The sequence below is a fragment of the Etheostoma cragini genome, chromosome 21 (genome assembly GCF_013103735.1).
Source record: "Etheostoma cragini isolate CJK2018 chromosome 21, CSU_Ecrag_1.0, whole genome shotgun sequence".
NCBI lineage: Eukaryota > Metazoa > Chordata > Actinopteri > Perciformes > Percidae > Etheostoma > Etheostoma cragini.
In genome coordinates, this window is record NC_048427.1 from 14683593 (window position 1) to 14700366 (window position 16774).

A 16774-nucleotide genomic window follows, 5' to 3' on the forward strand; every position below is an offset into this window, starting at 1 on the left:
TGGAAAGAATTATCCAACTAAATATTAACAATAATAAAGTATTCATATATTGTAAACTGTGGTGCATTTCACCTTTATTTAGTATTTAAAATTGTTTTACAATTACTACAAGACCCTGTGTTTTTGGTCTGTGTCAAGTTTGTCTAAAAGAACTAGACCAGAACTGAAAATCAGGCAACTTTCACAATAAAACACTTACTACTATAACTACTAGTACTGCTAATACTACTACTATGATCACCAGTGGGCAATGTCACTTAAATGGTAATATAGGTAAACAATTGCTGCTTGAACAACCAACCATTGGGAGCGTTTCTCGAGGGAGGGTAGTCTCTTTAACATTAATCATCTCTCTTTCTGTGTTAAAGTTAACATGACACAAAGTGCAGTTGCCTGTGATGTTAGTCTGTTCATGCATTACACTTTAAAATACTTTAATGATTTCCATTGAGCAGCATACAGACTTAAACAAATTTAAAGTGTTAACATGTACATTTCTTTTGTAATATATATTAAAAAATTTAGTTAGAAATTTAGTTAGTTTAAGTTGAAATCAATGTGGGAAATTTGCAAGCTGATAGTGACTCAAACAAATGAAACTGCATCCATTCATCACAAATAGTTCCTGTGTGGTGTAACTCAGACTGGCTTTGAACCAAGCCAGCAAACACATAACCTTTAGGGAATGCTCCCTAAAGCTTCTCTGAAGGTAATACCTGTAGGGAACCTTCCCAGAACCTTCCCCAAAGGTGAAATATTTTGGAACCAGTAGCTAACCTTCCTGGAATGTTCTCTTACAGTTGTTTTTGTTAACTTTTAAAGAACCATTACGGAACGTTCCCTTAACTTAACCGTCCTGTTTTCCAGGGGTCAACTTTGACCTTTTTTTAAAAGTTTCTACATCAGAAATTTTGAATTCTTTCATTGGAAATATCCAAATATTACATGGATGGTTCCATTTAACGCTTCTTGCAAGTTAAACGAAGGATAAGTTCACTACTTTATTGAATTTAGGGGGTTTTATTTCCCCCCAAAACAACTTTGACAAAAGACAAAAAAATGATATAATTTCATATAATTGAGGTTTCTTGATAATGTATTTAAGAAAATATAGTGTAAAACTAGTGCTAATATTGGTGTTAGTGATGTGTACAGTATACTGATGGTACTGTTACAAAAATGAAGAAAATGTTGAAAAAAACCATCAAAAATTGATAAAAAAAAGTATCTCAAAAGCATAAAAAAATATAATTTTCAGTTTTGACCTCAGAGAACAACACAAGGGTTAAAGTCCCCTGGTCCCCGGTCTGCGTCCTTCACCACTGGACCACCTCCTGGGCTGTGAAACAGGGTTTAGCACAGTTTGTCGTTTCTTTCTGTTGCCCCTTAAAACATCTTAAAACAAATCTTAAACACTTAAGAGATCAAATCAAAACCCTTTGATATTGTAAAACATTGGCATGATGCTTGCCTTTTTCCAGGTTAAATCAATAGCCCCTCCAAATGGGTGTGCATGTCCCTGCCTGTGCACGTTCCTGCTGCTAATAGAAACACAACTGTGTGGCAGTATTTGTGCGATGGACATATCAAGCAAGTAACATTAGCATAATTTAATCATTTTCTAAAACTACTGTAGATTTCTTAAGTTGCATACTATATCAGAAGATACGTTAGCTGCACACAACACTGAACACATGTAGGCTGCAGTAACGCCTGCTTAAATATCAAACTATTATTTTGAAAGTAATTATCGGATGTACTATGTCTCACTTACTGTACCTTAACGCGACTTCACACAGTGATTTTGTGCGGTTTGGGGGCGGGGAGAGAAAAAGCCGAGGGAACAGTAGACACGGACGGACGCCCTCGCTCGTCTTCATCTCGTGCCTAGCGGGTTTTTCTAAATGGCAACGACACCGGACGAGCAGCGGGAACCGGAGGACGTCGGTGCGCTGTCGACGCACCACGGCTGCCGCCACAACAGCAACAACAACAACAATAACAACAACAACAAAGACAGCGAGTCGGGTGAGAGCGCGACGTCGGCCAGCACGACTCAACCCGGCGGGACGGTGTCGCAGAGCATGTGTAACGGCTCGGTCATCAACCCCAACGGGGGGAACAACGGGAAGTGGGTACGGCTGAACGTCGGTGGCACGGTGTTCCTCACAACGCGGCAGACCCTCCTAAAAGAGCAAACTTCGTTCCTCTACCGGCTGTGCCAACAGCAGGACCTGCACTCAGACACGGTGAGTCCAGACAGGACATTGACCCCGGTGAACAAAAAATAATGATTACGTTGTCCTAACAGTAGCCTGTGTCATGTGGCCTTTAGTATTAAGCTAACCATGACCTTCTTCTTCTACATATTGTGTGTCTCAGTTAGCCAACATTTAACGTTAACATCCTTTACACATTCAGGAATATTCAAGAATAAGGTATCCTATTGGCCTAACGGGAAATGCCTAATGTGTAACCCAACAGTCTGTTAACGTTTTATTAGCATTCCTGTAGTGACTCATGTTTCCTCTCAGAAGTGGATGTAAATTAGACATTGGTGTGTTTTTCACCCCTATTATTCCTTAGACAGTTGGTGAAAGTTTTGCATGAATTTATCCCCATGATTTATTTTGAAAGGTGGATTTTCTCTAAACTGATTTAAGGGATTGGCAAACAATCGGTGTGTAGGTCTTGGTATGAAAGATCTATCCAATTGAGAATGAAGAATAAAATTAGAATTACTGAATTGTGCAGCCTTAAAGGAACTAACTATATATGTGTGTAATTCCCAAACCCTATTACTACAACTCAGTTCTATACCGGAAATGCATGACTGCAGCTCCACAGCAGGCTAGAATGTTCTAATAACCAGCTGATACACTGTATATGTACACAGTATGAAGTTCTCTCACTCCCTTGTGTGTGTGTGAGTGTGGTTGTTTGTGTCTCAGCATCATTTTTAGTGTGAACGTAGCTTGGGTCAGATGGATGAACACGTGCCTCCTCTTCTGCAAGGAGCTGCACAGTCAGAAGCTGTACAGCTGGCATCTTAGAGAGAGAGAGAGAGAGAGAGAGAGATTAGTGTATCCCAGTCACATTTAGACTGAACACACCACTGGCAAGACTCATGAATGATGCAGATTTCTATCGTGCTTTGCTTTGCGGCCTTTAATGTGCATGTGTATGACACAGAGAGAGAGAAGGGGGTATGTCTTCCTTGCAGCCTGGTGTCTACTGTAAGTTGACATTTTGTTGCTCTCATGTGAAAAGCTCCTATCTCAGAAATGACACCAGTAACTGTAAGAAAAGTATCCATAGGAGGGAATAACATGGATAAATTGTCTGGCTATACGGTATATGTAGTTTAATGCGGTACCAATATATGTGGATTGTTTTAGCCGTTGTACCGTATGCCTTTATTAGATCGAATAGTAGAGAGCTCACTGTAATAGAGAGTAGTCATTTTCAACTAACAATAGCAACATTAAAACAGCTGAAGAAGTTACTGTGGGCTCTGGGAACTTGTGATAGGCATTTTTCCCTATTTGCTAAAAATGTATTGTCTAAACTTTAAAAAGCTTAATTGAGAAATGTATCCCTGGAGTAATTGATGATGAAAAAAATGGTTAATTGCAGCCCTAGTAAGTTTTTTTTTTTTTTTTTTTTTTTTTTTAAATCAATAGAACAACTTTTAATAATAACGGTGATCTAATATAATGGCAGTTTAATTAAAATTAAATATCAGAAAAATTAAGTCAAATCCCGTTAGAAAAAATCCATTATTGCTGCAGAACAGTTCTGCTCATTGATGAACAGCTTCACCCACAATGGTCGAATCCACCCAGAGATACTAAACCACACTAAATACCCATGCAGGACACCGGACAGGTGCTATTTATATCATCTTACAGTACACATGGTCATATTGCCATATTCTGTGGAAAGAGTATTCTCATGCAACCTTAAAAACCCGGACACACTAAACCAATAATCGGCCGTTGGACAGTCTGGTGAGGTCAGTGATTTGAGTCTGTTCGGTGTGTTCCGTGCCGTCGTCCGTTGGAGGGGCCGTCATCCTTCATTTTGGCTGACCTGACAAGCTCAGTCGAAAGGCGGGCACTGCCGGCAGTCGCAAATGACCAATCTGATCGATGGAGTGCAAACCCGGAAACAAGGAGCGGGATGAGCATGACTAGAGTCTCTCGAAATTGGACGAAAATCTTTTAAACTGACCTTTGTCGATCTGAAATGACGACAGATTCAACCGCATGGCCTATTTCTCGCTTAACTCTCAGTAGCCTCATGATGAATGTTTCTTTCAATCAGTGATTTCCATTGATCTTAACAGCTGGGAATCCACACAAGCAATGACGATGCAACAGATTGAGTGTACAGTTACTGAAAAGACAGAAATCTGAAAAGGAAATGCAGATGCAACTTTATTTCTTCTTAGAGGAAGCGTTCAGCAGCAAGTGCAGTTCCTTGTTCTATTAGCAAAACAATAAATTGAACACACTGCAAGATCCTGTCCCGTAAATGAGGTCTGAAAAAAGTGACTTTGAAGGGGCTTATTGTGCTAGCATACTGTATTTCCCAGCGGACATCAAGCTGTATCCATCTTCCGCTCAAGTTTTTAGTGCCCAGAACAATTTGAAGCTGAATTAACACACAGGAGCAGTTCAGCCCTTTGTGGTTTCTTCTCCCACTCAGAAGGGAGGCTGACTTTAGGAGGTGGTGGAGTCGCCACTAATACGCTGGCGTTAGTGTTTCTGCTGGCGTTAGTGTCCCCCACAAACACACACACACACACACACACACACACACACACATAGACTGTCTGGCTGTGTGTGACCATTTTAATGAGATTATCAGCACCTTAGCTGCCCTTCCCCCCACAGAATCAAACTCAGGCCTATCTTCTGTTAATGCTACACAAGCTGACCTTCTGCTGTCCCACACCAATTACATTATGTAGTCAAGCTACAGCTTTGATGATGCTAAATGATGTGAGCTGAACAGGGCGGCTAGTGCCAGATTAGGACCACATAATCGCATCAACGCAGATTTGGGATTATTAATGGCTTAATTAAAATGAAATACCAGAGGGATCATACAGGTGAGATTTGATAGCCTGTTGCTATAATGTGGCTTATCTGTCCCATCTTGTAGTTTCCGCATTGGATACAACAATATGCCAAGACTCGCTTTCTCATCTTTTCTGCGCTGTGCGATGTCTAATATGAGGCGATGGCAGGGACCAGTAATGATGAAAAACGATGCTAGAGCAGATTTACAGTACAGAGTTGTGTGAACTGTCCCCTTTCTACCATCAGGGTACATGCATTTGGTTTCAGAACTTTGCCCCCGTTTGGATCAGGCCAAATATACAGTATGTTTGTCACATTTTCACTAAGGCAGGGCAGGCTGGCCATCAATATATGCATATTTCATAGTAACAATGCAAAGGCTACAATGTAACATGTTAAGTTAAACCCACTGTGGTATTCTATGGAAGCCATTTATAGACAATTAAATGTGACGTTTGTTATTTAAAGGACCCACGGCATGAACATTTCACTCTATGATGGCGATAGGTATAAACCAAGCCCTGGGTATCCTGCTCCGTCTTTGAGAAAATGGAAGCTCAGATGGGCCAATCTGGAATCTTGCTCCTTATGAGGTCATAAGGAGCAAGGTTACCTCTCCTTTCTCTGCTTTGCCTGCTCAGAGAATTTGGCCCACCAATGAGAGAGAGACATCATGGCTTTCAATCGAGCAAAGTGGCAGTTGGTCAAGCCCCCCCCCCCCCATTTCTCCTCAAAAGATACAGACTTAGAAATGGCGCGTCCCAAGGAAATCTCATTGTGAGACTGGCTCTAGTGGCTGTAATTCTGCACCAAGGCTGAATTTTGGGAAATAGACTTCAGATATGGCATTAGGAGACCACTAAGGTCTATAAAAGCATCCAAAGAGCACCATGTCATGGGACCTTTAATAGCTTATTGTAAACCGTTCAGTTCATCTGGTGAATAAGTTAATGACCCCAGATATAAAGCAACTATGTGTTTATTTGTTTTAATGTCAAAAACACTGTGGCAGAGCCAGTGATCATGGAAATGCTACAAAGAAGTAATGGACTGTAGTTTCCCTCTTTTTATAACAATTGGCACCGCTTTTGCCTTTATAAATATATTTTTAACCAAATCCTTGACGCAAGAAATGAAATATTATCCTGACGTTACAAGTGACATACGCATAATTAAAGTTTATAGAATGCCACAATGAGTAGTGCAAAAAAAATGTTTCAGTATCAGTCAGCCCTAATGTTTACACATGCTCATCCAAGCTGCAGAATGCAGGCAGACGTGTGTGTGTGTGTGTGTGTAAGTGTGTGTGTGTGTTTTGAGAAGTGAACAGGGCTTTTGTTTGGCTATTGGTGATAGCCCGTGGGATGTACTTACCTCTGCAGGGAGATGATGTGGAGTCACATCTTATTTCCCTGAACAAATGCTCTGTAAACCAATAACACACCAACTCTTGCCTCTTGTCAACAACTGAAAATATCATCATGTGAGAAAGTGAGTGTACTGCGGCTGCAAACGTGTCTGTCGTAATGAATAACAAAACTAATTCTGTATATGTGTTTGAGAGGGCGAGAGAGAGAGAGAGAGACAGGGAGAGAGAGAGACTGGGCTCTGACACATTCAGGAAGCTTTTCCCCAGTGTTGTCATGCCTGTACTGTCAAGTCAAGTCACGTTGATGAAGCGTCGGCCTGTCCTCTACTGCAGGTCCACTGATTTAGGAGGTGTGTGCGTGCATCTGTATATATGTGCTCTGAGTGCTGCTGTGTCTATAAACGTCATGTGTGTTCATCCTTTGCCAGTGTCCCTCTATGCGCCTTTGTAAGCGGGTCTACTTGTCATTTCTGATGTTATTTGCCATACGGTTTTTCCCAACTTCCTATGTTTATTTCATTATTTCCTCCCTGCTTGTCTTTTTTCCACTAATCCGTTTATCATCTAAGCGCATCGCACATCCTACGTACTGCTTTACAGTCCATGTGTGCATGTCCTTCTTCATTGCATTCGTTTCATGTCTCACATAGGGAGCGGCTCATCAGAAGCTCCCGTCACAATCAGCCAGCAGGCTGGACTGGAAGAAATGGGTGTCAGGGAAATAGAGATACTGTTATAAATTGGGTTGACAACACCCAATCTATCTTTCAAAAAGATCCATTCCTATTCTCAAGATTTTGTCTGTCTGACGCTGGCTTTTCTTTTGGGATTACTTCTCTTACTAGTCTACCACACTGGAGACGATATGTTAGAGCTCATCATAATAGACACAGATTCATTCATTTAATTTGATCAAGATTATTCTCACGATTATTTGTTGATTTAAACCAAAACACATTTTATTGTCACATAGGCCATTTATAACTGCGAGAGGGAGTGTGATGGACGCTACTTACAGAGAGACGGCTGACTCATTATGAACGGGTCCAGTAGAGGAACCAACACAGGCACGGCTTTACAGAAGAAATGGGTCATGTAATGCAAAATTAATCCATTTCCATATAAACAACATTGCAGCGGATGCGACGACATTAGCACCAGTACGTCCTAGAGGAGCTAACAGCTACTAGCACCGACTAGCACTGGTCAGTACAAAATGTTGCGTTTACTGGTAAACTGGTAAACTTTGAGACCAACAAATAATCGACCGCTATCTGTAGAGTTTTCCTCCCGTCCGTCTGTCCTCTGTGACTGTCTCCGTCTAGAGACTAAGCTGCACGGGGTGCAGGGAACTACTGACTTGCTCATGAGCAGACAGTGGTTTACGGAGCGGTAGATGCGCTATGCAAAAAAACCTGGAGCGTTCTATGAAATTACGCTTAAAAAAAAAAAACGCTCGATCACGCAAATTTGATCGTGGGAAGTCAAAATCGTGGGAAGTCAAAATCGTGATCGCGATTAAAATTCGATTAATTGTGCAGCCCTAACCACTAGCTAGTTTCAAACAAGTGATTTAGTAAATGGGGTTACAGCATTAAAACCGGAATGTCTTAGCAAATAATGCGTTAATTGATATTTAAAGTAGATATTTGATTGTGTTAAACTAGCTACTTTATAAGTTCATTTAGCAACAAACAAAAAATTATTTTCAGGTATGTTGTGTGTATATTTGCGAAATTTAGTTAATAACGTTCTCAGTCTATGCTATTTATAATCAACATTTTAGGAAGTGTGAAGTCAAATGTGTCGACCGCATTCCTCTTATATTACCTCTTTTAACGGTCATATATTGGCAAGCTAATGTTTTGTCAGTTAAGTCAGCTACACAACAGTTACACGTGGCATCTGATCTCTACATAAGACGTTGTTCAATTTAGAAATGGATAAATCCCCACTTAGTTAACACCAAAGTAATAAGTAAGCTAAGTTTAAACCTACAAAAAAAGTGGCCCTGGCCTAAGTGACGTGATAGCCTCTACCTCCACACAGTAGGACGGAGAAGCTTGGCCTCATGTTCTCATAACTGAAGCACATATTGGATAAATGCCAGCTCCTTTGTTAGCAGTACAGCTGTCCAACTGGACTGTTAACAAAAGAGGTAACTTGGAACCCTTGAACCGAGGGTAGGAGCTGATAGCTTTGCTGTACCAAATAAATAAACTGGTATTTGCTTAAACAACATGTAAGTCCAGTAAAGCCCCTAAAAAATTAGATCCCAATCATGTCTACCGGCAGCGGTCTAAATACACCATCAAACTGGCCCAGGAACATATTGGCAGAATTTTGGGTTTTAAAAAATGTAAAAATTAACTGGATGTCTGACTAGATTCAGCTTTTGAGGTCAAGATTGTAATAAAAATAATAGAAGGTCAAGAACAGCTAGGGCAAGTGGTACTGTGTGAATGAGTAAGGACTCGCTAATAAAAGCAATGGCATGCATCTGTGCGAGATGCTACTGGAGGCTAAGGTTGTCTATTTCCACTACATTAAACCATAACAAGAATCAGTCATGTGAATAGAGCAGATCTACTTTTTCAAGCTTCTTCTCCTCATTTTCCACCTTTCTTTAGCCATTATATCAAGGTCTGCTCTATATTAAATATAGAGTTGGTGTGATGAAAGAGGTTTGTGAATTCTGGAGTTTGTCAGTTTTCAACTTGGAAACCAAAATATGTGTGATTGTCTTAGCCTCTGCCCTGCCTGTCCAATATATTTCTATAGATACCATTGTGCCATATGTTTAATTACACATGATCAGCAGATGTGATTGATGTTATTTAACTTTCCCAACAATTTCTCTTATATCTGCCCTTTTTATCCCTCTGCTTGAATCGCCTAAAGGCACGTCTGCATGTTTTTGTTTGGATTTATCCAGCAAGGGCTCTGCCTCAAGCATTCATCACAAGAAAGAACAGACGTGCGTGAATGCGTTCATGCGTGAGTGAGTGAGAAAAGCAACCTGTTGACACACGTGTTAATAAAGTCAGCAACAACTTTTGAGAGGTCAAAAAGCCATGCTGTATTTTGCAACAGGGTTTCATGGAATATAATGGAATACTAGAAATTTGGATTATCAGTGGTGAGAAGTTACATTTGTATCTGACCACCAATAGTTTCATTGCCTTTTGTACACTGCAATATTGCAAAAATACATTATACATGTGTACATCCACTTTATGGAGGCTTTTATCTTGGAGACAGAGTCTTCTGCAATGCATCTTGCATATGTGCACATGATCGGGACAGCCAGTACTGCCTCCTCATGATAAAAATAGCCTTAGTAATTCTCTAGCTAGTGAGCTTTTGGGTCTAAAAATAATCAATAAATTACAGAAGAGGCCCATTAATGGTCTGAAAATAAAAGCAGTCAAACCCTATGTTTACACATTGCACATGACTGCAGAAAAATTGTCTTGGTTACTGTAACAAGTTTTAATATGCACAGCTTATAATAGAATACCATGATTGCACTGAGTACCACCCTAGTTCAAGTCAATAAAAACTCAATGGCCCATGTATGTAAACACAAGAAAAGAAACAGTAATATAAATACATGCAGATGTGATGTTGGTTTAATAGAAAGTGTTGTTTTCTGTCCGTCCCTCTGATTCATCGTCTGTAACAGGATGACTCAGGAGCCTATGTGATTGACAGAGACCCTACCTACTTCGGTCCCATCCTCAACTACTTGCGGCATGGCAAACTGGTCTACAACAAGGAGCTGGCAGAAGAAGGTCTTTATTATGCTTTGAATATGCTCAGGCTCCTGGGTGTATACGTTGGTTTTATTTTTTTGGACAGGTTGAAATAAGTAGGGCTGTCCCCTCTTAGTCAATTAGTCCACTAATCTGGGGTTTTGGTCTTAGTCGACTAAGATTTCTTTAGTTGATAAGTCATTTTTTATGCTTATTCAATGCTTAATTACTCATTTCATAGAAACTTCTAAGCACATTTCTGGTGAACACAAGATTTAAAGTGGTGCTTTTGCAGGAGTAATTGTGTAGAAACTTACAAATGATTTATTAACTACATTTTGAATTGTGCTTTTCTAGTCCTAACCCCCTCTCAAAGCGCACAGCTCTGTCGATTAAATGATCGATTAGTCAACCAAATCATATAAGTGTTTGTCAACTAAGAATTTCTTTAATCGAGGACAACCCTAGATATAAGGAAATGCCTAGGAAATACTGTGTGCCTCAATAGTTAGCTCAAAGTACTGGATAAACCGTTGAAATAGTAGTAGATACAAATTGGTTCCATTTTGTGAAAAAATGACATCCACTTGTATTTGGTAATATTGAGATATCTTGTTTACAATATGTCAAATGAAGATGTATGTAACATGTTTGATAGTGTTGATGAAGGGGTCTTGAGGTTAACTAACAGGGCTGTGGGGTTGTGCCTGACAAGGTGTCCTGGAGGAGGCGGAGTTTTACAACATCACCCCGCTGATCAAACTGGTCAAGGAGAGGATCGTGGAGCGGGACTCCAAAGCCACGCAGGTATACACAGAAAGGGTTTTTATGATGGAACGGTTTGCTTTACTCTAATTTAAGGGCATTAAAAATGAAACACGAATTGCCTCAGTCGCTACATTCAGTTTTAATGAAACTAATGCAGTATATCATGTGTATATATTGGGAAAGATTCTGTGTAACAGTTGTATTAATATTTTTAGACCACAATGGATTTTTTGCATCTAGCAGGTTTACTATGTACTGTACACTATATTTCAAAACTCAACTGTTTGCATGGCACACCATTCTGGTGGTGGTGTAAGTACAATTTTCTCTTTGTTAGAGTGATTTCACGCTTCTGTGTTTCCTTAAAGAGAGCGCTGCTATATGTTCTTTTCTTTTCTCAGGATGGTTGCACTTACTCTTACATAATCCTACTGCCCTCGCAATCATACACCCACTTCCCCTGTGTTCTACTGTACTTTACTGGACTCAGTGGCTTGCCTGGGGTTAAATATGATGCCAATATATGAAAATAGAAGTGCTGGCTTTGTAGCTAGCCCACAACTGCATCATGTTTTTTTTCTTTGACTGCTGTCCGCTGCCTCCATGTCATGGTGCAAAGGTTTGCTCTAGGCACATGAATATGTTTGCGAGGAGTGATCCTATCTTCTCAATCAGCTCTTCTCCTTCCCCCAGCAGGTGCCTCCGAAGCATGTCTACCGAGTGTTGCAGTGCCAGGAGGAGGAGCTCACCCAGATGGTCTCCACGATGTCAGATGGCTGGAAGTTTGAGCAGGTCAGCGTGCGCGCCTGCAGAAAGCCCCGCACCGGACTGCTCTGGACTGTGGGTTGGACTCACGCTGCTGCTGACCCTTCAATCTTGACCCTTGGCCCTGTCCTGAGCCCTGCTGTCTGCACTTCTAAAATGAGTTTAGGACTCCCAGATTATAGTAGTTTGCACAGTCTAGATTGATTCATTGACTTTAAGTAGGAGTCCATGTATGCTGACATTCTTTTCACAAATAGATCCAACAAGTCAAATTTTAAACATTCTCCATTGCACTTCTACTTAGATAAAGACATCATACCACGTCCCACAGGCAACGCACCCAATCTGCAGTATATTTTACCTTCAGCCTCCTACGAAGGGTTCAGAACCCAGATAAGGCCCATATAGTAGTACTGAGTCACTGTCTTTGTTAAAGAGGTGTGCCTACAGCTATTAGATTTACTGTTTATTTCTCAAAGTCCTAGTCAACCAAATGCCCTCTATGTGTTAATTAAAGGGTCGCTATGCAGTTTTGGCCATTTCTTTGCTGTTTCCTTGCTTTTTGCTGGCAGGTTTCCTTATAGAGCGCCCCCTACAGCTTTGGAATAGATATTCGGCAGCTCCTATGTTTACTTTTGTCTGACTCCTCGCTCGGTCAATCAGCCGTTTCCTCTTTATCTGTTCCTTCGACGACGTTTTCCAAGCTTTCTGCTTCTTTTTTGCTGGCTCAGCCATGACGATAGTGTGAAAAACTCCATCGCTCCCATAGCCGGTTTCTGGATGGGCGTATGTGCGCAGTGCCGTGAAGCAATTTGTTACATCGCGAAACCTGATATCACGCAATACTTTCTGACGCTGAGTCCAAGCACTTGCCGGTAGAAAGTTGCAAGGATGGTTTTTCCGCTCACAGGCGGCAGGGGGAAGCGAGACAACCACCATTCAACTCGAAAAAAGTCATAACCATTCCAATGACTCCGAAGCCGTTCAGTTAAGGGAAATCAAGCTTAAAAAAACTGCTTAGTTCCCCTTTAAGTCTATTATAGATTACAGGATTTAAACACCTTTATTATCAAAGTGTGTTCAGTGTGAGCTACAAAATCTATTACATAACATACCAAGTTAGTTTTATGCTTCTGTTGTGGACGCATTAAAACAATTTGCAAGTCTGAGTTAATGCCCGTGCATTGAAATTTTACAACCAGCTGAGGACTAAGACCACTACATACATTTGGAGAAATGGGTATAGTCTTTTTAAATTAAAAATAAATTAATGAGTTGCAGGCTATTAAGAATAAAAACAATTACATTGATCTTTTGAGTCAGTGTAGTACCGGAACTAGAGGAAAGCCTGTCAGTGATAACATTCTATTATTTAAGGGTGGTCTCTTAAGGTGAGAGGATGAGGTTCATGCCCCCTGTAGACTTTAAAACTCCAAAGCCTTGTGGAGTCTTACCATAATAGGCCAGCCTATCCTCACTGTAGCCTGTATATCACATGTAGACCCCCCTGACCCCCAACTACCCCCTTCCCACTGCTTTGGCACCAAGCTCCACTGCATGCTACACAGTTAGGATTTGCACATCATTCCTTGCAGAAGCTGACCCACACTTGTTTGTGCTGTTCCCACAAGTAAAAAAACAAAAGCCTTTGTTGAGTCCACTCCTGAGTGTGTAGCAGCAGGCTGTTTGCTCTTTGCCCCCCATGCACGAGTACAACAACTCTTCCCTCACTTTAGTCTGGGATGTCAGCTCTCTCCGTTACTTTCTTTCTCTTGCTTTCTGTTTTCTCTGCTGGCACTCACTCTGTCTCCCTGTCCCTCTCTCTCCTCTGCATGTCTCTCTGGATCTGTGCTCCTGTCTTTTTCTAGATGGTGAACATCGGCTCGTCATACAGCTATGGAACAGAGGACCAGGCTGAGTTTCTGTGTGTTGTGTCCAAGGAGCTTCACACTCCGGGATCAGGACTGGCTACTGAACAGAGCCACAAAACCAAGGTGAGCCTCTGTCCATTTTTGTTGTCTCAAAAACACACACGTTTAAAGACTTGGTGTAGGATCAACCTGCAACTCCATGTGTGGTCGTGTCTATGTTTTGTATGTGAGTCTTTCTAAATTTATTGTGGTGTATGTGAAAAAGAAGGGGGGTTATCTACTCTCATTGAAGAGGAAGCAAGTGTGCTTTCATCCTGCGCTCTCCACTCAAAGCTCCAAATGTCACTCGCCTCAAAATGTCATTCACAAACACATTCACTCCATCATTCACACAGCTCTCCCTCTCCTGCTATTATCGATCTGTCACTTTGTCTTCCTGTCTGTCTCTGCATCAATCTGTTTTCTCTCTCCTTCATATGGATATATACATATATATCTGCCTTTCTCTGTGTTTACCTCTATCACTACCCATTCACTGACACTCATCAGCGTGTTCATTTTTTTGTGGTTTTGTCTTTTTTTTGTATGTGTGTATGTGTTTTCCACACCGTCGTTCATGCTGAATGAAGCCGGCGGAGATGCAGGAGGAGGAAGCCACAAAGGATGAGGAGGAGGAGGCAGGGAGAGATACCACACCAAATGAGTGGCTTAGAGAATGAGGGAGTCATGTTTCTTTGTTCCAAAGAGAGGCGGGAATGGGTGAGAAACTGTGCGATAGATGTGCTAGTGGGTAGACCTAGTAGGTGTGTGTGTGTGTGTGTGTGTGTGTGTGTGTGTGTGTGTGTGTGTGTGTGTGTGTGTGTGTGTGTGTGTGTTGTCTACAGAGATCCGGGGTGTTTCATGGCGCTGCATTGAGTACTACATCTAACCTGTCTCTCAGTATTTCCAGTGCTTACTGTAAACAGTGTATACGGTATTACATATACCTAACAGACAAATGCAGTGAAAACACTAAGACTGTACACACAACCTTTCTGCAGCTCAAATGAGCCTCTAACACTGCTTCTATTTAAAATAATCATTATGAACAAATGCATTAGCTAGCCAAGGCAAGTTTACAGTGTTAGTCTTTATGTCCCAACTTTTAAATGAGGTAATAGAAAGAAGGGACAGACAGAGAGACGAGTAGCAGAAATGTTGAATTAGCGCTCGGCCTTGCTCATGACAAAGGCAAATCATTATTTAGGTCCCAGCCCTCCAGTGCGGATGCTGTGTATTGATGATCTCTGCCAATGAACAAGGCTGACCCACAACAACCACCACCATCTTTTACAAAGGCATCACAAACGGAAGACCCACATCTATTAGAAAAAAGCTGCAGTGACAGCCTATTTTTTCAACATTTCAACACGCCGATCAGTTTTCTCTAAAAACTTACTTCCACCACTGAAAATGTTTCCTCTTGTATATGCGTGTAAACACAGACATGATCAGTCTGGTCCATCAGTGGCTCGACAGCCTTATACTACGTAGATATTGACTGTGCACTGTGCACTGTTTATGGGCTCCCTTACCAATGCTGCAACATGAAATATCCCTGGTCTTTTGGTGCAGCGGTAGCGTTAGATGTCCTTTTCCTGTCTCTGTACATACTGGATGTCTCACTGTAGAGCCACACACAGTCACACCCACCACATATAAAGACATACAACATCAAGTAAATGATGGGGGCACACATCTTAAAAGAATTGGTTAAGACATGGCTGTTTGTTTTTGTCAGTAAAGTCATTTGCTTTCATTCTGTCACTATTTTCATCATCATTATCATCAAAGCCGAAGCATAGCATATATTCTATCAAATGTTTATAGATTATATTGCTATGGATCTACAATCTCTGTCTGTTTTTTCTTTTACAGCTCTTCCAGATCCATGGGTCCCGGATGTAGAAATCCCAAGAATTTGTTATTTATTCTAGGTTATGAGATGTTGTATGTGTGCAACAGACAGTCATCAAAAACAGATTTGTAGCATTGTCATCAATTCATTGACGACATGCCACTTAGAAAGATTACCAAATGACCAAAAAGGAAAACACTAAAATCTTAAATCTTACAGTCGGGCACAACAATAACACATTTTATTAGTAGAAATAATCATGTGTCTGTGTGTGCATGCGTTATATTGCCCCGGGCTGTAGTGGAGCTTAGTAAATTCTAACCAAAGATCCAGTTTAAAGCTGGCAAAACCAAGGTGCTGAACCCAAATCTGCATCACTATGATCTGACAAAAGGATCGGATTACATCTGTGTTGTTGTATCTTCGGATTGTTACATTACCTAATGTTAACACAAGCCAGTTGTTCCCATAGTCTTCTCCTTTATTTTGCACTTGAGGCGGAAGTTTTTAGAACAAAAATAAAACCACCACGGCGGGGGGAAAAAACCAGCACAGTGATCCCACCAGCTGTTGACTGCAGACATTTCATCCAGGACCAACTTTACCTGGTCATTCAGCTTGTAGGAAATACTGATGGCCATTTTATTTGTTTGTTGCTGTCTGTGAAAATGGGTGAGCAGATTTTGGCAGTGTGCATTGCATGCAAAGCATACAAAAGCTTGTTTTCGTATTTTAGAGATCGGTTCTGAGATGTCTCTGCTGCGTTGACCCAGATCTACCAGCTTGCAGGTCTACTTATTTGCTCGCAGTGTGATCCTGGGTTTTAACTCATGGTCTTAGCGGTTAGCTAAGCCATTTCTTGGTTCAGTTGGCTTGGAGTTGACGGATGGAAACAGTGTAGCTGGAGACAGACGAGAACATTTGTTGCTGGGGGACATGTATCATCCCTGCATTATTTACTGGTGCTCTTACAAAGGCTTCATCTGGGTACAGTCTGTCAGACAGTGAAACAGCCATAGTCTAACAGAGCTCAAAGTAAAAGCAGAGAGCGTGGACACCCTGCAACGACAAAAAAAATCACACTGCTCTACATTTTCCCCTGCACCAACACCCTGTTTGTGCATTGATACACACCTGCAGCACCTTGTGCCAGTGCATACTCAGCTACAGCAGAAGGTCTCAGTCTGCCGCCCTGGCTGGGATCCAGAGCCAGAGAGATATTGGCATGAGGCTGGAACAGAGAAGGGTAGAAGGGGGGGGGG

At 41.3% G+C, this 16774-nt stretch overlaps 1 protein-coding gene across 7 annotated transcripts in view; it reads left to right on the forward strand.

Annotated features, from left to right (window-relative positions):
• The first annotated feature begins 1815 nt into the window (after positions 1-1815).
• The window catches only part of kctd17 (potassium channel tetramerization domain containing 17), a 15043-nt gene continuing 84 nt past the window's right edge, over positions 1816-16774 (forward strand). The window contains exons 1-7 of one of the 7 annotated variants that reach the window (XM_034859767.1): positions 1816-2249; positions 10142-10250; positions 10927-11018; positions 11676-11819; positions 13613-13738; positions 14245-14374; positions 15533-16774. The exon at positions 15533-16774 is cut by the window's right edge and continues 84 nt beyond it. In XM_034859767.1, coding sequence (XP_034715658.1) covers positions 1905-2249; positions 10142-10250; positions 10927-11018; positions 11676-11819; positions 13613-13738; positions 14245-14334 — 906 coding nt within the window. In that variant the 5' untranslated portion in view covers positions 1816-1904 and the 3' untranslated portion in view covers positions 14335-14374; positions 15533-16774. Of the gene's footprint in view, positions 2250-10141; positions 10251-10926; positions 11019-11672; positions 11820-13612; positions 13739-14244; positions 14375-15532 lie in introns of all 7 variants that reach the window. The other 6 variants (XM_034859766.1, XM_034859768.1, XM_034859769.1 and 3 more) reach the window with 6 other exon arrangements.